The 23,034-nt window shown below is 36.6% G+C and overlaps 2 protein-coding genes across 5 annotated transcripts in view; one reads left to right on the forward strand and one right to left on the reverse strand.

The window, feature by feature from the left end:
- Positions 1 to 2,012, forward strand: part of LOC121316564 (potassium voltage-gated channel subfamily H member 1-like) — a 121,919-nt gene extending 119,907 nt beyond the window's left edge. The window contains exon 11 of the mRNA XM_041251609.1: positions 1,019 to 2,012. Coding sequence (XP_041107543.1) covers positions 1,019 to 1,867 — 849 coding nt within the window. The 3' untranslated portion in view covers positions 1,868 to 2,012. The remainder of the gene's footprint in view (positions 1 to 1,018) is intronic.
- A 7,160-nt stretch (positions 2,013 to 9,172) lies between these two features.
- Positions 9,173 to 23,034, reverse strand: part of hhat (hedgehog acyltransferase) — a 103,016-nt gene continuing 89,154 nt past the window's right edge. For all 4 annotated transcript variants that reach the window (XM_041253088.1, XM_041253091.1, XM_041253087.1 and 1 more), the window contains one exon: positions 9,173 to 12,053. In XM_041253088.1, coding sequence (XP_041109022.1) covers positions 11,968 to 12,053 — 86 coding nt within the window. In that variant the 3' untranslated portion in view covers positions 9,173 to 11,967. The remainder of the gene's footprint in view (positions 12,054 to 23,034) is intronic.

Consider the following 23,034-nt stretch of genomic DNA (forward strand, 5'->3'; position numbering starts at 1 on the left):
CTTTAACACAACACACTTATTGGTATGCCCATCTTTAATCAGTGTAAAAGTATTTAAAACTATATAGATTTAAGGGATGATTGCTTAACTATGTCTTATTACTAACATATTCGTATTACAATATCAGAATAACAATTTAATGTGGTCTGCTTCAAAGGAATGTAATGTGAGGAAATTACTATTCACTATGCGTGCATAATCTTGTTTGTTAATTATTATTATTTTATCTATATATATATATATATATATATTAATCTCACATATCACAGAGAGCTCTTTTTCATTTGTGGTTTTTGAAACTGTTGTGCAACTTCTGGTGAGGTGGTAAATAAGTGTAAGACATTTTTGTAATTTCTAGCGAATATGAACATCGTATTTTTGTATCCGAATACATGTCAACATTTTTTTATTTGAATGTTCAGATATTTGTCCTAGCACTAATGTTTACCAAGGTTTTAACCAATCACATGCCAAAGTTTCCAAGGCCTGATTCATTATGTATCTGGGGAATTATCTGCCTTGACTTGGAAAGGTCAGTGTATATAAAGTTGTGCAAATTAAACAAACTGCATTTTTTTTTCTTAGATACAACCATAACACTGCTCTTGAACAAACTTTAGCAATGTTAATTCAAGTTTGGGTGAGCAACTTGAATGAGATTTTGACTTTTACTCTGAGTTTAGGTAAAGCAAACTGTTCGCAATGATGAAAATGTTAAGTGTTGTCATCCTGGCGTTCCAAGCATGTTTATTGTTGTTAGACTAAGGAAATGTTGTCCTGAATACTAAAATGTAAACCTACAAAATACAGTGGCACCAAGTATGTTTTCATGTAGTTGTCTAAATGTGTAAAATGACATGCTGATTAAACTAATCAGTGTAAATTAAATAATCTGTAAAGCTATTGAAGACTTGTTTCACGTATATATTGTGCAGTTTTTATTACCACTAAAAAAAGTAATTATATTTTTACATAGAAAGTAGCCTTTACAGCAATTTTCCTTTTGTGTTTCCTTCAGATTGTGTTCCGGAAAATTAGCGATGTGAAGCGTGAGGAAGAAGAGCGACTGAGAAGGAAGAATGAAGCCCCACTAAACCTCCCGCCGGACCACCCTGTGAGGCGGCTCTTCCAGAGGTTCAGGCAACAGAAGGAGGCCCGCCTGGCTGCCGAACGAGCCAAGGACCAGGACGAGCCTGATGTGGAAAAGGGGTCAGTCCAGGTGGAGCACACACGGCAGGACGTGATTGCCACCACCAGCATCGTCACGGTTACAGAGAGTCCCGCCACCCCAGTCCCTTCAGTATCGGTTAATGCCTCCATTTCAAGAGAGTCTGACCGCGCAAAGCTGCAAGCTCCCACAGTGTCAAACTATGCAGGCAGCAAATCAGCTGAGATCACCAAAGGAAAAGGCTGGAACAGATGCAAAGACCCTGTCGGGAAAGCAGACGACTGGAACAAAGTCTCGAAAGCGGAATCCATGGAGACGCTGCCAGAAAGAACTAACGTTCCTGAGGAGATTTCCTTAAAGAAAACGGATTCCTGCGACAGCGGCATTACAAAAAGTGACTTGCGGCTGGACAACGTCGGAGAGGTTCGGAGCCCCCAAGACCGTAGTCCTGTTCAGGCGGATGCCAAACACATGTTTTTACCGATTCCTGAACAAACCATTCAGGCTTCAATCTCAGAGCTAAAGAATGAACTGAAGGAGGACATCAAAGCCCTAAACAACAAGATGGCCTCCCTAGAAAACCAACTGGCTGAAATTCTTAGAATAGTAAAATCTCAGAAATCACTGAATTCACCCCAGCATCTGTTTGAAATATCAAGACCAGGATCCCCTGAATCAGATAAGGATGACATTTTTTAATGATTTTACACGGATTGGTCATTGGACTTCAATGCCTTAGAAGAGGTGCATGGACTATGTAATAAAACCATATTTTATCAATATTACAATGGGTATTTCTAACAGTACAGGGAAACAAGAAGTGAATATAGGTTCTGTAGGTTTATTTAAAGGTTGTATGACAAAAGAGTAAAGCCACTGAATCAACCAATTTATTGGTAACAATGGTGAACTGGGCAGAGCTGTTCATGGTGCTGGTACTGTATGGTAGACAGCATATGCTGTAGTAGATCTTTATTATTGCATCTGGGATTATACAAGAATACAGTATAATGTATTTCTGTTTGATTTCCTGTCTACTTTTACTGTGTATCTGAGATCTAACAGGTTTCAAAACAGATTTTTTGTAGAGTTTAAAAATGGAAGAGAGCAGAATTATATTTTTATTTATGAACTAGCCTCTATTTCTAACAGATAACCCATTTAGAATCATTTCAATAAAAAATAGCCCCATTTGCTTTACTTATCAAAACATATAGAAATGAGATATGTTTCACTCCTTTTTGGATAAACGGGAATGTCATCCACTTTTTTTTTTATTTGATGGCAACAAAAACAATAAATGAAGTGAATAAGTGCTCAAGACCATAATACTGACCATGGTCTCATGATCCTGCGTGGATCAAGGTAGAGACGTATTTCATAATTCATGTTCTATTCAACAGGGGTCCATTTCAGAAAAGTCCTTTCGTTGCAAGGACACACTGGTTGTCGCTGCGTGCGTTTTATAAAGCACTTCGATTTTTCAGCGAACACATTTTTCCAAAGATTGACACAATTATAGAATTGGTTGGCCAACACAAATCTGTTCTATTGGTCAAGTTGTTTGGAAGTTTAATTAAGGCATGAAAAAAAAAAGTTGTAATCACTGATGCAGTAAATGCTCTAAGGGTGCAAAGAACAGTACCTGAAATAAGAAAAAAAGGATAGATCTAGCAAGTACAAAATTTAAATAAGGGAAAAGAAAGGAGATGAAAAAGACCTCAAATAAGGAGGAAAGAATGTCTGAATATAATTGGTGAAGTAGCTGTTGCTGGCATTGAAAGCAAAAAAAAGCAAAAAAAAAGAAAAGCAGATAGAGTTGATATTAATTCTGAATCTGTATATGCACCCAATATACTCCTTCCCTTTGGATTTATCTGCCATGTCGACGACAAGCTAGCAGTATGAGCACCATTGCATGTTCTAATAGGATCTGTGATGAAAATTGCTACTTGCGGCTGCTGTCTGGCTGTCGCAGGTTTCTGGTGAAGGTTTTTTATTTGCAAGGTGCTTACGATTGCGAATCGCAAATCGTTTTTATGAAAGAGGCCCCTGATCCCCAGGAGTGGTTACTTATTAACTTCTCTAGATTATCACACAGGCACCACAACACTGCCCAAGCAAAATGCAACTACTGTCATGTCACCACGTCCGTGTTTTTCGTTGCCGATTATGTCTTGTTCTAGGGGTGTCTTAGTCCTTTCAGATCCTCTGTGTTTTTTCATTATGAGCCTGGTCGGACATGTACTGTTTCTGACAGCTGAATGCTGCTAGGTTGTGATCAGAATGAGAACCTGGATGTTATTTCGCACTAGAAATCTTCTTAACTAAATTAGTCCTTATATATTGGAAATGTTTTGATTTGGAACAATTTGCTTTCTCTGCTGTGGTGAGGATACTTATGCACCTGACTTCAGGTCTCAACATTAAATGACATCAATGGTATTCCGTCAAACCCTATCTCATCCGTATTTTCCCATACTGATCGCATGCTTCCTTACTTAAGGCCAGTGCACATCTTTCATCTGCATGTATGGCTGTTTTTTAATAGCTGGTGATGTACTGTATATTCATTATTGCTTTTTTATTTTTCTCCCCTTAGGTATCTATGAAGATATATATCAAAAAAGATTTTCATGTAAAAAAATCAAAGATTTATGTTTCTAAATTAACATTTTATGCATTGTAACCTCCTTAAATTACCCAGATAAGAAATGATAGCTTATGCAAATGAAATGTATGATACAAGACTCACTATTCACTATCAGAGACGACCTTTTTCAAAGTGTGTGTGTGTGTGTGTGTGTGTGTGTGTGTGTGTATATATATAGCTGTTGTATTACTCTTCAATTAGTAGCCATAGTGCTATTAACATTTAGATACCAGCAATGTGAAACAGTAAACACAAAGACTATTATTACATCTGTTTGTTGAGTGAAATCTGCAAATACAAATTTATCTATGACTGCATATCACATTTCAGCCTGGTAGTGAAACTAAAGCACAGCAGACAGAATTGTGTTTTTACAATTTCAAGATAACTGATGTAACTATTCTACTAGAAGTATAAAATTATACATCACATATAATTCAGTGTGGAATACTTAACCAGGAGGTCACTAGAATATGATTTGTTATAAGTACAGGTTTAACAGTTTAAAAAATACAGAAATAATTCGAACTTATAAATGTAAGCTTATCATTTATTCATTCAGTTGCAAAGAATAGTGTAAACACACTCACAGCAGTTTTTTTGTCTTGTAGGAAACACTTTTGTAGTTATAAACAATAAATACACTTTCTTATACTTGAATTGCAGAAAAATAACGAGGTTAGCATTTAAAATGGGTTTCTTTAAACTTTATACACAGACATAGAAGAGTTGTATTTATAGAAAGGTAAGTGCAGATATCAATCAGATGTTTTATATTTTGCCCCTAATTAATATTGTTTTATTTTTGTAATAATTCACAGTACACTTATTTTAGGTCATAGCAAGTGAGTGTTAACCTTCTAGACTTCAAACATTCGTTTATTTCAGTTCCCTTTGAGGACATGAAAGAGACTTGGTCTTTGTTGAGTATGTCCTGTTGATTTTTGTCTTGACGTTTTTGTGTTTACTGCACTTAAAAGGGCTAAAGCAGTCTCTTTGAAAGTCACTGCAGGAGATGGAATGTTGTTGCCTGGTACACGGTGGATTCGTGGCGGTTGTGGTCATGAATATTATATTTTATCTCACTAATTTAACTACCATAGAACTGCAATTAAATGTCTCTGCCCTTTATTTACAATATTTGTCAGCAGACCCGGCGCGTATTAGAGCCTGCCAATTATTTGAGACTGGCGTTTATATTAGATCTCTAGCTTCATGTGGTCATTGAGAAGCTGCTAGCACACAACCTTGTAGCAACATCATAACTCGATTTAAACATTCACCAAGAATGTCTTATAACACAGAGCTCATGACTTGGTCCTGTAGATTGATGATAACCAAGTTTAAGTAAACCATGTTTAACTTATTTTTTTCATAGGTTGGCAGAAGTTGATTTTACTCCTTGTGTCACAAGTTGTAAATAAAGAGGCAAGGTTATTAGATGTTAAAAGTGTTTAGTATATTTGCACCAGGAACAGGTATTTAAAGTTAGTACATCATGATTTTTTTCTAATGGAATTGCTTATTATTTATAAGAAATCCAGTACCGTACGCAGGAATGTTTCAGTATATTTTACTCTCATAATGTTCTTCTTGATTTTAAAAATCAGAATAGTAATAATGGCATTAATTTAAAAACTGTCAATAATGTTTACAGTATGATAAAACATTTGGTACAGTCAATTTGTCAAATGGTTAATTGTTATTAGGCCAGTACTTAATTACTTTTTTTTAAGGTTGCAATCTGTTGAGTAGAAGAAAAGATATACTGTATCTTGCTGCTAAAGGAAAGTAGTTTGTTATCTTTCAGTATAGCTATTCTATTGGAGCTTTGCATTAAGAAAGTTTTTTGCAGTTCTACTAAAAAATCTCATGTAACCAGCATTTAGTCACCATGCATGGGCTTTATGATACTATACATCCCTTTGGCACTGTCTGCTTTGTGAAGCAGACTCTCCCTCTAATGAGCACTGTTCCCTCTCCCTCCAATGAGCACCAAATACAGTTTTACTTAATTTCGGTTGCACTTCTTTAATACATTTGCGTGAGCATGAAGAATGATGAAAAATTATTAGAAACTATTTTTGTGATCAGCCAAAGCTGCCAGGTAGCAACGTACTGTATGTAGTTTTGGAATGTTATGTCAAAATAAATACATAAAAAATGTGTGTGTGTGTGTGTGTGTGTGTGTGTGTGTGTATATATATATATATATATCACACACACACACACACACACACACACACACACACTGTAGTTTGCAGAAGTTTTCAACCCCTACAAATAATGTCACATTTTGTTGAATTACAAATAATGTGTGCAGTTTTTCAAACAAACTTTTTTTTTTTGTTCAAATCTGTAGTGGTTAAACTAAACACTGTTATAGGAGGAGGAGGTTAAATGTCAGCAAAACTTACAAACAAAATGTACAAAATGAAATTTACTGGTTGCATAAGTATTCTGCCTCTTAAGTCAGTACTTGGTAGAAGGACCTTTTGCAGCAATTACAGCTATGTCTTTTTGGATAGGTCTCTACTAACATTGCACAGTAGGATGGTGAAATTTTTGCCCATTCTTCATGGGAAAATTGCTCCAGTTCTGATAAATTTGTTGGGGATCGTCGATGGACTGCAATCTTCAAGTCTCGCCGTAAATTTTTGATTGGATTCAAGTCAGGGGTTTGACTGGGCCACTCAAGAACATTAATTCTCTTGTTCAACCACCCCATTGTGGCTTTGGCTTTGTGCTTCAGGTCATTGTCCTGCTGAAATGTGAATTTCTTGGCTGACTCAAACAGGTTTTCCTCAAGGATTCACCTGTACTTTGCACCATCCATTCTCCCCTCAATCCTGACAGGATTCCCAGTCCCTGCTGAAGAGAAGCATCCCCATAACATGATTCTGCCACCACTATGCTTGACAGCTGGGATGGTGTTGACTGGGTGATGCGCAGTGTTGGGCTTGCGCCAGACGTAAAGCTTGGAATTTAGACCGAATAGTTCTATTTTTGTCTTGTCTGACCACAAAATCTTTTTCCACATGTCTGCAGTATCATCTACATGTTTTTTCGCAAACTCCATACGTGCTTTAAGATAAGGCTTTTTGAGTAATGGCTTCTTTCTTGCCACCCGTCCATATAGGCCAGCTTTGTGTAGGGACCGGCTTATTGTTTATGTGTGAACACTGACTTCCATCTCAGACACAGAACTTTGCAGATCTCTCAAGGTCATTGTTGGCTTCAGATTAACATCCCGAACCAGTTTCCTGCTTGCCCAGCTGCTCAATTTGGGAGGGCGAACTGATCTGGGTAGTGTCTGGGTGGTATTCTGTATCTTCCACTTCTTAATGATGGACTTCACTGTGCTGAGAGGGATAATCAGAGCCTTTGAAATGTTCTTGTACCCTTCTGCTCTGTGCCTCTCTACCACTTTATCCCTGACTTGTTTTGAAAGCTCCTTTGTCTTCATGGTTGCTTTGTTGAATCACTATGTAAGTTGCAGCTTGAAAGTCTTTATGTACCAGAGGGAAATTATCTACAAGTTAAACCACTTTGAATATACACAGGCTGAAACTATTTCACTAATTATGTGACCTTTCAAACAAATAATTTGCACCTGAGCTGATTTAGGGCTGCAGTAGCAAAAGGGTTGAATACTTATGCAACTGAGATGAATCTGTTTTTGTCTGTAAATCTTACTTATTTATATTCTAGTTAAACCTTGAAATAAGATGTAAACACAATGTGAGGTAGTTACACCCATCAACATTCTAAGATGTACATTCAGATTAAACTTTTCGCAAGTACCTCATGTGAGTGCACGGTTGTTTTACACTTCTCTGAAACGTCCCCCCACCTTATGAAGACTTTTGAACCACTATATATATATATATATATATATATAATATATATCTATATATATAATATATGTGTCATAATATACAATTACATAATTACAGTGCATAGGTTATGCACGTGTTTAATGTATTAATATATTTGCTGTATCCAAATTTTAACTAAGCACAAATGAGAGTATTTGTAAAGATGTCAACTATTATTTATAATAAAATATTTTATACATGCAACCTTCTGAAGTGTTTTCTTGCTGTAATTCTACTCTTTTTCCCCTCTGCTGCCCTAGGTTTAAATCTGGTCACAAGTGGAATATGTTTGATGCCCTCAGTCATTCACCACGCTGCAGCGTTCCCTCATTATAAGGTGGCCCTTTACACTGCAGGACAGGTTATAAGGCGGTATGGTCATAGCTCTCATTTGACCCATAATGCCATTACACAAGTACTTGCACTCTTATTGTAATGTGGACGATAAATTGCTCTCTTATGTATGGCTCACAACTACAGCATTATACACTGTATTGGATAAAATTGGAAGTCAGAAATGGAGGCCAAGGATTTGATGGCCGTGGTGACTGAACTGAGAGGCCAGTCCCTCCAGGGAATGTTTGGGGCATACTTTTTTTCACAGTGATATATTTTAGATATATTTTGTGTGCATCTGGATTTATGCTTGCCTTATAAGACATTTGCCTCATTTAATTAATTCCAAATGGAATGTTCCATCTAAACCCCTTCGTCATTCACCTGCCAAGTTGAGTAACAACAAATGGTTGGAACTGTGGAAAAAACATGCTATACCGATCAATGTAATTTGCAGGATGCATCACCTTTTCAAACTTGAGTGTTCTTTCCACAAGACCAAATCTGTCATCATAATGGCACAGCACATTCTGAAAGGCAGACTAAAGGCAATAAAACTGAAAGCAACTCTAGAGTGGGATGTACATTGTCAAGATATGTCACAAAGACGGCCGGAGTGGGGGACGTCTGACCAGAAACAGGAAAATAAACAAAGAGAGAGGTGGAGTTTGGTGGAGCTGAGCGAATGCTTTTCGCTCAGCATTTAATAAATTATACAAGCAGAAAATAAAAGGTTGCAAAGAAAAAAAAACAGAGGACACGGCACTGGTAGCCAAAATAAACAGACAAACAAAACGGACTATACAGACAAAACACAGTGAGCTTCTTTTACTTTACGTTATTATTAGTTTTATTCTCTTTACCTCCGTCTCCAATCCCATTCTCCACTCACCGAACACACAACCCCGAGTGGGTGAAAACATGCAGCTTTTATGGAGCTGTACCAAGACTCAATTGCTAATCAATCATTCAACTGGAGTCTCGGTACAACAGCACGTGAATTAATAAAGTGCAATTCCCTGTGCTCATATATTATTACTTTTTACTTGCATGTGAAGTGCTGTGCAATCCTCGTGCCTAAATACAAATATACATTTTAAACACTCGTGTTACACAGACCCGTTTATATCCCGTGTACCAATGACTATACACCAACATTAAAACAAAACACATGACACAAAATACACACAGGGGCGGGCACTTTGCCACAAGATACCATACAATTTTACCTTCTAGAAATATGGTTCATACATGGTCCGCAAAAAGCAGTGTCCTTTAACTGAATAAGAAGTTAGCAAGGTTTAGGATAATACTTCAATCTCTCATCACTCTGCAACTTAGTCTGCTTTGAGCATTAGTAATTAAACATGTTTTTCTTTGACCTGCTTGCTAATCTCATTAGTGCTTATACTTTTAGTGTTATGGATATGTGAGCTGGTTAGTGTTAGTGGTAGGAAACTAAGCTGTTGTCCAACATCTGCCAGCATTTTCCAGTCTCTAGCTGCTTCCATGTACCCTGGACAAATTTTCTTGATGGTTGCTCCCCTGGATGGAGGAATGTTGTTCTTCGTATGTCATATTACCTTTCATTTTTTCCTCATATAAAATGTCAAGAAAAGAAACAAAGCAATGTCATTTATCCAAATACCATAAACCCAATGGCAATTTCCTTCACCACGGTGCCATTCAGCAGACCTGAAAGACCTTTTATTATCTAGTAAAATTAAAATTACTACTAATTTTGTAAGGAAATACCTCAAAAGTGATGACTCTGTCAACAGATTTTCCTGCAGGACGTCCCAAAGCACATATGCTTCAGAACAATTTAAACACCACCTGGCCGTTTCACATTGAATTTGTTCTGTCCTGGCTGTGACCCAACACACTGTTAACAGTAATCGTGTTCTGATGTTTATAGTTTTCCCCCGAAGACTCACCATACATTCATGTGAAAACAAAACATGAATCAAACCTCTTCAAAAGCTTTTCTTTGAACCATAAACAACTGGGGTCCACGTGGTTTGGTCATAATATCAGTTAGCCCTTAAGTACCAATTACAGTCCAAAAAAAAGCCTATTCTACTAAAAGTGTAATTAAATACAACACAGGAAACTAAACAAGATGATACTATACTATTTAAATAAAACAAAACACATCTCCAATAACAGGCTGGGCTTGTTATGTTGCCAAATTACAAACTATAAACATATATAATGGGCTACAGTGCCACATTATTCACCAGTTTTGTTTACAGTACTGCATGCTATACCTCTCCAAACCAACAGATGGATCTGCAGTTTGATCACTGCAAGAAAGCTTTTCAATCTATATGTATCCTGAAATGCTACTTTTGACCACTCTACATAATAAAATAGAAACTGGTGAAGCCAACAATCGCACATAATCTGTCTAAAATCAGGAAGCACAGAACGTGGTAAAACAAGTATTCACCTAATATAGCAAACTCTACAGCAGACAGAGCCAAATACAAAATAGAAAGGAAGAAAGTAATCATTAAAAAGGGATACTTGGGTTGTATATTTATCTGCTGCTATTTCTTTTTATAGGATTATTTACCAGGATTGCCACCTAAGCCTCTTGAAACAAGATATTATTTACCACTAGTGGTGTGCACCCTCTCCATGTGTAAGAGAGTAAATGGAAACTGTCTATACAATATCATAGTGCTCCCAGAGGAGACAGAAATTACAATCCTCTACCTTTTTTCAGAAGTAGATTTTCAATTACTGAAAATCAGTTACTGTTATTTATTTATTTATTTTTTTATTGCTGGAATAATTAGAAAGCATAAGAAATAATAATCTGGGCAGAAACCACATAGAAATGACAGATAGCACACACAACAGGATATGAAGGGGATACTGAATGAGATATTCTGAAAAAGCTGAAGATATAAAGTACACCTTAAATCCCAACCAAGCTGAAAACAAGATTTTGGATCTCTCAGGGATTCAATGTTTATGATTGGATGCAGCCATGCGCATCTTACACAGCAATTATAAACAAACTCTGTGCAGCGCATGCCAACTTTATTTGTAGAACAGTAATTTCATCATGAGTTACAGCATAGACCAGTGTGATTTTATTAAATCACATTTGCATGGTTGTTCCATTATGTTTTAGATGTATTTTTTTTTATTTGCTTACAATGTTTTAGGAACATCACGTGACACCGCCACAATATACAAACATGTTCTTCCAACGAAGTTTAACAAATAACAGATCACTTCATGACACATGTTGTGTATTTCAAATTCTATCAGGATAACGATTTCCCTGTTGTGCAGACTTTGTATTTGGTCCCTTTTGGAAATCTCAATTTAAGCACACTTGTATCAGTAGAGGTCCTCTACTGATACAATTACAATAGTAATGCACAAAACAGCGTAACAAAAAGATTGTACACAAGAAGATTCTGTACACGCCATGCGCTGTTCTGTATCCTTTCCCCAAGATCTGTTTTAGCAGAATTCAAAATTAACACCTTCTCCAAAAGAACACTTACTTATTTCCTTTTGAGAAGCTCCTCGCCTCCTAACCACAACCTGTATTTTTACATGAGTAAAAGAGGCAAATACCAAAAAAATGCAATAGCGCTAATGTGTAATTACATAATGATAAAACTAAAATGGCCAACTGGTCAAATTTCTTAGTTGTTAGTTTTGTTACCATACTTAAAACCAGTTATAAGGACAGCTGCACCACAGTTAAAAGGCAATGCCAGTCAATTAATAAGTCAATTATATTTGTACATTTCAGAAGAAATTAGACTCTCTACTAGCATAGTCATATTAGTGCGCAGAAAAAGATAAAAAGTACAACTATTCAAATGTCTTACAAAATCTGTGGAGTCTTTTATTTAGACTTCCCATTCACTAAACAACAGTTGCATTGTAGTTTACAATCATTTTTATGGATGTGTTCTTTCCCATTCCATCCCAACTTGTGCAAAGCAATACAAAAAAACAAGGATAGGTATGGTTGCTCCTGGCCAGCCTGTAAAAAAAAAAAACAAGAAAAAAAGGTGAAATAGTGAATAACAAAGTTAGTGAATAAACTCTAAAAAGTGAATACACTTTTTTATTTTTTATTTTGACTTTTCGAAACAGATCCTAAATTAGCAGGTTTATATTTTGCATAGTAGTTGTGCAGCCAGTATACTGTACTACAGCAAACATTAAAACGATATTAAGTTCAAAAACTTACTCCCATAAAAAAAAAAAAATACATATCTGAACCACACCATTAAATGAGTAGACAGACCCAGTACATCATTAAATCACATCCAAAATGGAACCAACCCAACTGCATATGAAAGGTTTTGGAGCACTCAACCAGCCATATTGAATAGGTTGTCAAGGTCACTAAACAAATTCCCCACTGACGGCTGTGATAATGTTCAGATTTCATGTCAATACAGTAGTGCCAGATGCACCAAGCATGAATCAGATTGATAACCCTTTGATTTGCTCCCCGGGAAAACTATCTTGTATTGTTTGTTGCTTTTGCTCCTTATTAGACTTCTGTAGGTAGGTTCATAATGTTATTCCATACTGTATATTATTGTCATATTGATAATGATATATAGAATTGAAAACTTTACTTTGGACAAATCACTGCAAATAATGAGAATACAAAACAGATTTTAATTAAACAGATTAAAATCAGGTTGTATATCCGATTAGAAGTACATTTTACTTAGGGTGAATGGCAAAGAGAAAACAAAAATTACACTGTGATAAACTTTGAGAATAAATTCAGATTTACAGCATAAACAGGGCTGGAAAAAACAGACCCAGTAGTCTAGGCAAGAATGATCAATTCAATGCACAAAACTTTTATTCGGTGCTAATAGTGTATATCAAGTTTTGAAGCTCTGCGATGTAATAAACTATATGATTTGAAGCACAGTAATTTGGAAAGATTAGGATGCCACTAAGATAAAAAAAAAAAAAGAATATAATGCTGACAGATATAGTGCAAGGAGGTAATGTGATTGACAGTTGAAGTAATCACAGTGGAGAAGTGGGTGCATGGGGTTACAGATCAGAATCAAATCGCAGGCAGTCTCCATATTTGTGATTTACGAAGGTAACAGATATTTAAATCAACATGTAAAGTCAGGAATCAGTGTTGTTTACAATCTCTCCATGTAATCATTTAGAATGAAAAAGCAAAACCGGAAATCCAATCACCAATCTCTTCATGGACTGCAATGTTTGTAACATATTAAAACCAGTTACAGATTAGTTATTAACTGCTTCTAACAGATTGTTGAACTAAATGTATACTTTTCTTGATCTATAGTAAAGCGCTTAGCATGCTCTCTAGGTTAAAAGAAAGACTCCAATCCTGCCTTTTTCTGGTACCAGTCCCTTCATGCGATGCCCACATATAGTTGCAGGGTGTTGGTCAATAATAAAAGATTTATACATGTAGATCACATTTGACCACATGCTACATATGGTACATAATTGACATTTATAGTGCTCCTTAAGTATATCGGAAAATTGTATTTAAATAATTCCTATCAAAAGTAACCACTCACTGCCCTCCCACCAAAACCCTATGGTGCCCTTCTTCAGTCCTGCAGAAAATTTGAGTGCTGCTGCACATTTATCATCTGTTTTTCCATCAGTGATTTCATGATCGGTCATATGTGTCTTGTCATTGAATTGTATTTTCAGCAGTCATTTCTTTACTGAACACAGCTGAGATGATGCTTGAAGTCCTGTGTTCCCGTGGGAGCTTGGATCCAAGACACATTTGACTGCATACTCATTAGATATAAAGACAGGCTGGCTACCACACTGATGTAACAAATCGTGGGTTATCACAAGTTCATGCGCGTGAGAACATGAAAGTGTTGCAAGCCCTTTGAAAATGTTTCTGAAATGCCACTATTTCTAAATTGTAATTTAACTAAAAAAATAAGTATGATAATTTCAAATCGGTAACACTATGCTGTGTCCTCAGTTTCATTTTTATGTGGAATATCAAATTCATGCATGGAACAAATTAATTATAATTAACTTTACAGCGATTTTTACCTTGTCTGAAAACCCTGATCTTGTTTGTTACAAATCAATGACTCCAATGTACTTTTTGTTCTTATAAATTATTATATTCCACAAGGGATGTTATTTCTCATCACTTTCTATATAAAATAGTTATATCTATTTCTAATGGGATAAGATAGATATTGGGGGCATGCTAAAAAGTACAGTGGTTTAATACACATGCACTAGCTTACACCTTGCATGTCTTTGAATTTGGCTTATTATACATTTTCTGGAGTCTCCCTATTATGTATACTATAGTTAAAAGTCAAATAAGTAATCATCACTTTCAGTTTTCAGCCTTAATGATTCTTTGGGCAGTTTGAAGAGATTGCACTAAAGTGTGGAAACACAATATGCACATTTAGGAAGACAGTAATGAGTGTCCTTCAGTAAACTGAACAGATGCCTGTTCTGCTTTGTGGCTCTAAACTGTAAACCGAATCCTAAAAATATTGCACGGGACAGAGACCACTGATTTTTAGTTGAGTCAGACAAAGGGAAATACTGGTCTCATTTATATTTTACATTTACATTTAATATTTTTTTATTCTTACCTGAATCTTTAGTTTCTGCCCATATGAAATGCATATCATTACATAATCTGATATAGCCAGAATACTCTGGATACATTCCTAATACTGTGTATAAGCTCCAAATGTAGTGTGAATAGAACCTGATGTAAACTACTTTTACTTAATAACAGATCATAAAATAAGCTATTTTTCAATTCCAAGATGCCATTTTGTTTTGTTACCAGATACTCTATTGTTTATTCTATGATGTTTTCTGATATTGAACAATTTTCTGGTCTAGCCATGATGAAGTAGAAAGTCGGAGATACATTTTGGTGGTTTTAAGCAGTTAAACAGATGAATGGATATACCAAGATGGCAGCAGAGCTATGTGCTACATTCATAGAAACATTCTAGTAAACCCAAATTCATAATCTTGTCTTTTTATGTAAATATAGCTTTTTATCTGGTTAAATACTCTATTGTTCACATAAAAACATATACCAGTAAGAATGTCAAAGCCATTTAAAATGTGTGTTCAGTGTTTATGTGACACAATACTTGACATTGCTGTAAAAAGACACAAGTTGTCAGATATACTACATACCATACTATATTATTTAATACTTTACTATACTACACCACCTTTTTGGGATCCATCAAAATGTAAGCTTTATGCAGTATTATTCTTCCTTAGTGAAATACAGTTGAAATAAAAGCATAGAAATTCAACCAAGGATTGAAAGGAACTCTGAAACAACCAATAACAATAAAGTTCATACCAATTATGCTGGGATCCAGCAAATTAATAATTTATGCAGAACTGTTAATTTTTTTTGTGGAGGCAAGCATATTCCATACAATTTAGCCAACTATGAAACATACAATGGTGTCAAGGGGCATGAAACCATGAAGAGACTTGATTGCTGATTTGCATGACAAAATAAATCTGTAAAACAACATGAACACAGACACAAAGACACTATGCATGCTTTAAACAGCTGCAGAATAAACACAATGGTGGTGTAAGAACAATGGACATTGGATCAAGGTAAACCACCATGAAAGCAGAGTCACAGTTTACCTGACCATACATAAAATGTATAACAGTAACGTTTAATCTATGTTTATTATCATTATTAGAAAGGGAAAAGAGCAATTAAGGATTCCCTTAAGACAAAAGCAATCTGTTTGGATTTTAAGATCTTGGATGACAGCAGGACCTTTGGAAATGGAATCGAATATACCGCAGAGGATCACAAGCATCTATTTTAATCCTTCCAAATTATGTAAAAGTGGTAGGTATAGCCCCTAAAGGATCAATAATGTGGAGAGAGGAAAAAAAAAAAGCATTTTACAAGTGATAAAGGAGGAACCTTAGGCAAGGACAAAAGATCCTTCTTTTCTATCTGAACTCACAGCTTCATATTTTATTGAATTAACAATGCTGCTTGCTTTATACATTTGAAAGTGAAGAGAATAGATAGGGACATACGTGTGAAAGTGGAAAGTATTGTAAAATGAAATCAGACTCTTGCGGTTCTGGTGTCTTGTCTTAAAGGATCTGCCATTGAGGCAGACAAGAAGATGCTTTGTGTCAGAGCCTAAACAAATAAATACATCAAACCTTATTTATATCCACTTTACCTAATTGGTGAGACAAAATGGGGATACAGTAAAAACATTTTTAAATAGTGTGCACCCTGTATATAACGTACATGACTGAGTTATGTTACATCCCTATCAAATGGAACACTATACAGTATACGAGTACTTATACCCATTAACCCTATCTTGGTTTTGGGTTGTATATTTTTTGTATTGACTGAATATGTCTGAAACAGCTGCTGTATATAATAAGTATAAATAAGGCTCAGATTGGCCATGATACTTTGCACTAAGAAAGCAGATGGACGTTTTTACTTCTTGAGCAATCTGTGCCTCCGAGAAGTAACACTCAAAGCTCGTGACTCTCAAGGAAACAGGACACATGGGCCGGGTAATTGGATGAAAAGCAAATATCACTGTATGCACTTTGATGTGTATCGTGTGCTACCAGTGCTACCGCCTTAAAAAGAGTTCAGTAAAACTTAAGAACAAAACCGACTGCCAGATCCATGATAATTAAGCTTTGCAGATCAAAGGAAGGCAGGTTCTTCCAAAGCTTTTCCTTTCTTTCATCTCCTTTTTCAACTAAGCATACTTTTGCCAGGTAAGACATTATGTGAGAGTTTTGATTACAAAAACAACTGAAGTTCTGGTTGCTTGATTCATGATTAAAATGACATATTATGACTTTACATGAAAATAAATGCAGTGTGGATTTTATTAACCTGATTGTTAACCAGACCATTTAGTGAACAGATATTACATATTGACATTTACAAGTAATCATTTTGCCTTTGGACACCAGTATCTTTACCCCACTTAGTCATAGTTGTCAACTCAGCTGTTTGTAAAAATTCTTTAAACTCAAAGTGGTGAAACCTGTTGCATAAATAAAAGATTTTGTGGTATTCCAGTGAAGAACCTCAGATACATACCCTAGAGGGTGAATGATTTATTTCAGTATTTTGTGAGCCCCTAAACTTTGCAAGCAACCACGTGTGCATGGTGAAAGAGAACCAGGTACATCAAGAGCTGCTTCTGAAGTCAGATCAAAGCTCCTGAACACATAATATTTAAAAAATCGAATAAACATGACAGTAAATAAAAAAAATAGGAACATGTCATTTGAAGGTGCTTACTCTTCATGTGAAAGAATTTACTCCAAAGAAAGATCAGATTAATTAAGGTGCCACTAAAACTGGGATAAAGCCCCAACACCACCGCAATAATATTGCAATACAATTGTCTGTATGTCATATATTAATATAGTCGCTTCTTTATGTTTTGCAGTAGACTACATGTAGATTCAGCTGTTTTTTTTTTTCTGATGTAATATTTTTTACTGTTCCCTTGATGTTTGCAATAATATGCCTAGGTATTGGCTAGCTAATTGGTACATTACATGCAGTGCCTATAGAAAGTCTACACACCCTTGAACTTTTTTCACATTTTGTTGTCTCAGTGCCTCAGTTTTATGCATTTAAATGAGGATTTTTTCCACTTATCTACAGTGGCTTGCGAAAGTATTGACCCCCTTGGCATTTTTCCTATTTTGTTGCCTTACAACCTGGAGTTCAAATTGATTATTTGGGGGTTTGTATCATTTGATTTACACAACATGCCTACCACTTTGAAGATGCAAAATATTTTTTATTGTGAAACAAACAAGAAATAAGACAAAAAACCAGACAACTTGAGCGTGCATAAGTATTCACCCCCCCCCAAAATCAATACTTTGTAGAGCCACCTTTTGCAGGAATTACAGCTGCAAGTCTCTTGGCGTATGTATCTATAAGCTTGGCACATCTGGCCACATTTGGATTTTTGCCCATTCTTCAAGGAAAAACTGCTCCAGCTCCTTCAAGTTGGATGGGTTCCGCTGGTGTACAGCAATCTTTAAGTCATACCACATATTCTCAACTGGATTGAGGTCTGGGCTTTGACTAGGCCATTCCAAGACATTTAAATGTTTCCCCTTAAACCACTCGAGTGTTGCTTTAGCAATGCTTAGGGTCATTGTCCTGCTGGAAGGTGAACCTCCATCCCAGTCTCAAATCTCTGGAAGACTGAAACAGGTTTCCCTCAAGAATTTCCCTGTATTTAGCGCCATCCATCATTCCTTCAATTCTGACCAGTTTCCCAGTCCCTGCCGCTGAAAAACATCCCCACAGCATGGTGTTCTCGGGGTGATGGCCTTGATGGCCAAAAAACTCAATTTTAGTCTCATCTGACCAGAGTACCTTCTTCCATATGTTTGGGGAGTCTCCCACATGCCTTTTGGCGAACACCAAACGTGTTTGCTTATTTTTTTCTTTAAGCAATGGCTTTTTTCTGGCCACTCTTCCGTAAAGCCCAGTTCTGTGGAGTGTACGGCTTAAAGTGGTCCTATGGACAGATACTCCAATCTCCGCTGTGGAGCTTTGCAGCTCCTTCAGGGTTATTTTTGGTCTCTTGTTGTCTCTCTGATTAATGCCCTCCTTGCCTGGTCTGTGAGTTTTGGTGGGTGGCCCTCTCTTGCCAGGTTTGTTGTGGTGCCATATTCTTTCCATTTTTTAATAATGGCTTTAATGGTGCTCCATGGGATGTTCAAAGTTTTGGATATTTTTTTATAATCCAACCCTGATCTGTACTTCTCCACAACTTTGTCCCTGACCTGTTTGGCGAGCTCCTTGGTCTTCATGGTGCCGCTTGCTTGGTGGTGCCCCTTGCTTAGTGGTGTTGCAGACTCTGGGGCCTTTCAGAACAGGTGTATATACACTGAGATCATGTGACACTTAGATTGCACACAGGTGGACTCAATTTAACTAATTATGTGACTTCTGAAGGTAATTGGTTGCACCAGATCTTATTTAGAGGCTTAATAGCAAAGGGGGTGAATACATATGCACGCACCACTTTTCTGTTATTTATTTTTTAGAATTTTTTGAAACAAGTTATTTTTTTCATTTCACTTCACCAATTTGGACTATTTTGTGTATGTCCATTACATGAAATCCAAATAAAAATCCATTTTAATTCCAGGTTGTAAGGCAACAAAATAGGAAAAATGCCAAGGGGGGTCAATACTTTCGCAAGCCACCGTACACACCATACTCCACACTGTTAAGGGGAAACAAGTTTTTATTGAGAAAAAATTACATATTAAAAATACAAAATTAAAAGATCATAAATGTATAAGTCCCCACCTCCCTGAGTTAATACTTGGTGGAAGCACCTTTGGCAGCAATTACAGCTGTGAGTCTGTTGGGATAGGTCTTTACCAACTTTGCACACCTAGATTTGGCAATATTTGACCATTCCTCTTTACGAAACTGTTCAAGGTCAAGTTCCTTGGGGAGCGTTGATGGACAGCAATCTTCAAGTCATGCCACAAATTTTCGACTGGATTTAGATCAGAGCTCTGAATGGGCCACTCAAGGACATTTACCTTTTTGTTCCTTGGCCACTCCAGTGTAGCTTTGGCTGTGTGCTTTGGGTCATTGTCATGCTGAAAGGTGAACTTCCGTACCAGTTTCAGCTTTGTTGCAGAGGGTAGAAGGTTTTCCTCAAGGACTTTTCTCTACTTTGCTCCATTCATTTTCCCTTCTATCCTGACAAGTGCACCAGTCCCTGCCAATGAGAAACATCCCCACAACATGATGCTGCCACCACCATGCTTCACAGTAGGGATGGTGTTCTTTGGGCGATGCGATGTGTTGGGTTTGCGCCAAACATAACGCTTTGCATTTAGGCCAAAAAGTTCCATTTTAGTTTCGTCAGGCCACAAAACTTTTTGCCACATGGCTACAGAATGTCCTGAGTGTTTTTTTATATACTTCAATCGGGATTCAAGAAGGGCTTTCTTGAGTAACGGCTTCCTTCTTGCCACCCTACCATACAGGCCAGGTTTGTGGAGTTCTTGGGATATTGTTGTCACATGCACACTTTGACCAGTCTTGGCCATAAAAGCCTGTAGCTACTGCAAAGTTGCCATTGGCCTCTTGGTAGCCTCTCTGCTCAGTCTTCTTTTTGCTCGCTCATCAGGTTTGGAGGGATGGCCTGTTCTGTGGTGATATACACCTTCCACTTCTTAATAATCATCATGACCGTGCTCCAAGTGTATTCAAGGCCTTTGATATTTTTTTTATACCCATCCCCTGACCTGTGCCTTTCAACAAATTTGTCCCGGAGTTCTTATGAAAGTGCCTTGGTGCTCATGGTTGAGTCTACAGGAACCTACAGGAACTGCTGAATTTATCCTGAAATCATGTTAATCACTATAATTTAACACAGCTGGAGGCCACTTAACTTGTTAACTTGGTGTGTGATTTTGAAGGCGATTGGTTACACATGATCTAATTTAGGATTGCTATTACAAGGGGGAGGACAATTATCCAACCAAGCTATTTCAGTTTTTATTTTTAATTAACTTTCTACAAATTTCTAGAATATTTTTATCACTTGGAAATTATGGGGTAGGATGTGTAGATAAATGAAAAAACAAAAAACAAACTTATTTTAATGCATTTTAATTCCAGGCTATAAGGCAACAAAAGGTGAAATTTTGAAAGGAGGTGTAGACTTTCTATAGGCACTGTATGTCTATACCAGGAAACTAGGACTGAAGGGCATATCCTGAACTCAGTGATAACACAATGCTGGAGTAATTGCAAGAAGAACCACTGATAATGAACGCAATTATCAAGGGAACAGTAAAAAAAAAAGGAGAGAAAAAAAGTTATGTTCCTTTGTTTGCGTGTCACCAGAAGACTGCAAATAACAACTCTGTATTTAAATGTACATTTCCCATAGTGATTGATTTCTTAATGTACAGTGAACTCAACTGTCTATGACATATGGAGAGGAAACCTGCCTGCAAGTTGCACATAGTGTAAAATATAGTCCTGCAAGTCAAATATGGTATAAACATGTACTGGCAGCTACAGTCGTGTGCCTCAGTTTTGACTACTGATTTTGTGTTATAAATGTAAACTGACTGTTAATAAATATGTTAACAGGATACTAGCATGTTTATAAATGAATTACAAACAAAACATGTTAAAGTCCCGCAACTGCATGTATTTATTGGATGTGTTTTGACATTACACAGTAGCAGTGTGATCAATGACTGTGAAATTAACAGAGAACTGGCATTTCAGAATGAAAGGGTCCACATTTCAATCGCATTAGCTGAATTTATCCTTGCGTAATGGATCCTAATAACTGAAGCTGCTGTATAATACCCTTGGATAGATGTTTAATATTCCTGCACAACTCCTTATGGCAACTGCTTCTAAAAGAAGACCGGTACATGCACCACAGGTAAGCTGAATGAAACATTACAACATAATGACTACCTTGATCCTATGCTACGAAAAAGCCTGATACATACTGTACAGCACTAAGGATGCAATGGCTTACTTACTTTCTGTGCACTCTAAAACGGTTACATAATGAATAAACGTGTTCAGTATGTCCTAACAGAATGAGCTTCTACTGAAATGAGGATGAAAGGCGCTTTGATTCTGAGGTATGGTGTAGTTAGCAGGTAGCTTACTAGGTTTTACCACTGATAAGAATTAATTAGCATTTCGGGTATTGGCTAATACAGTTATATTTGGCAAAGTACAGTGTTGCACAGTTCTGGCAATGTATGTCTTGGGAAACCGATTGGTTGAATGTATCAGCCAAGTTGTCTATCAAGCCAAAGGGGGATATTTTGAGGAAGATGGACAACTTCATTTTAGAGGAAGACAGACCTGAAATAGCAGATCACTTTTCCAGGGCAGGTATATAGAAATATAATTTGCAGTTAACATTTACTGTAGAAACCCATTTCAAATTTCTGCCGTGAACAATAGAAAGAAAAAAAGGCTACAGTTGTTCTCTGCAGTAGTCGTTGGCTTTATACACTGCTTCAAGACTGTATAATTATTCCTTAAATTAGGATCTGAAATCACCACAGAGCTAATGAGGTAAGCTTTACCTTGCTCATGCCAAGGAGGGTGAAGCACTCAGACACTTAAAATTACTGTATTCCTTGAATTTAAGACACACTTTTTAAACCATTTTTTCTTCCCAAAAATAGCAGTGTCTTACAGTACAATGACGCATTTATTAAAATCAGTAACAAAAGGCTGGACTTTGAATGCCGCTAACAAGGACAGTATAACGAGAACATGATGGGAGACTACATTTGGGGGCTGATTCGTGAAAGTGATTTACAGTATAATCGTAAATCTTGAAAAAATACTCACTTCTAAATCTTTCTGACTACCCAAGTACACAAACAGCAACAAGACTGACTGCCGAGAAAGGAAAAACAAAGACATTACCGCCCGATCTCAGATCACCCATGACATACAGGCAGCCATATTCAAAGAAGAGTCATTGGTTTCCTGAGGAATTCGAAAAGAAGCTTTTATAATTTCAGCGTTTCTAACAAACCATACCAGCTTGGACAGGTCAGAAATGCTGATCAGACCCCGGTATTTTTTGCAGTGCCAAGCAATACCACGGTTCACAACAAAAACAGGTGTGAGTAATTATGTCAGGAAATGAGAAGAAGCATATTACTGTAATACTACGGCCACCAACTGCCTCCATGTGCGTAATTGAGGATGTATGTTTGTAAATGCATAATTTATTTGATGTTTTATTTTTTCCTCAAACTATGGGTGGGAAATGTGGCCGATGTCTTAATTCAAAGGAATACGGTAGTTCAAATATATTATGGTTTTACCTTTCTAGATAAAAAATAGCAAAATAAAATCAATAAAAAAAATATTATGGATCTTCTATTCCTTCTGCTGTCTG

This window comes from Polyodon spathula, chromosome 6 (assembly GCF_017654505.1).
Source record: "Polyodon spathula isolate WHYD16114869_AA chromosome 6, ASM1765450v1, whole genome shotgun sequence".
Lineage (NCBI taxonomy): Eukaryota > Metazoa > Chordata > Actinopteri > Acipenseriformes > Polyodontidae > Polyodon > Polyodon spathula.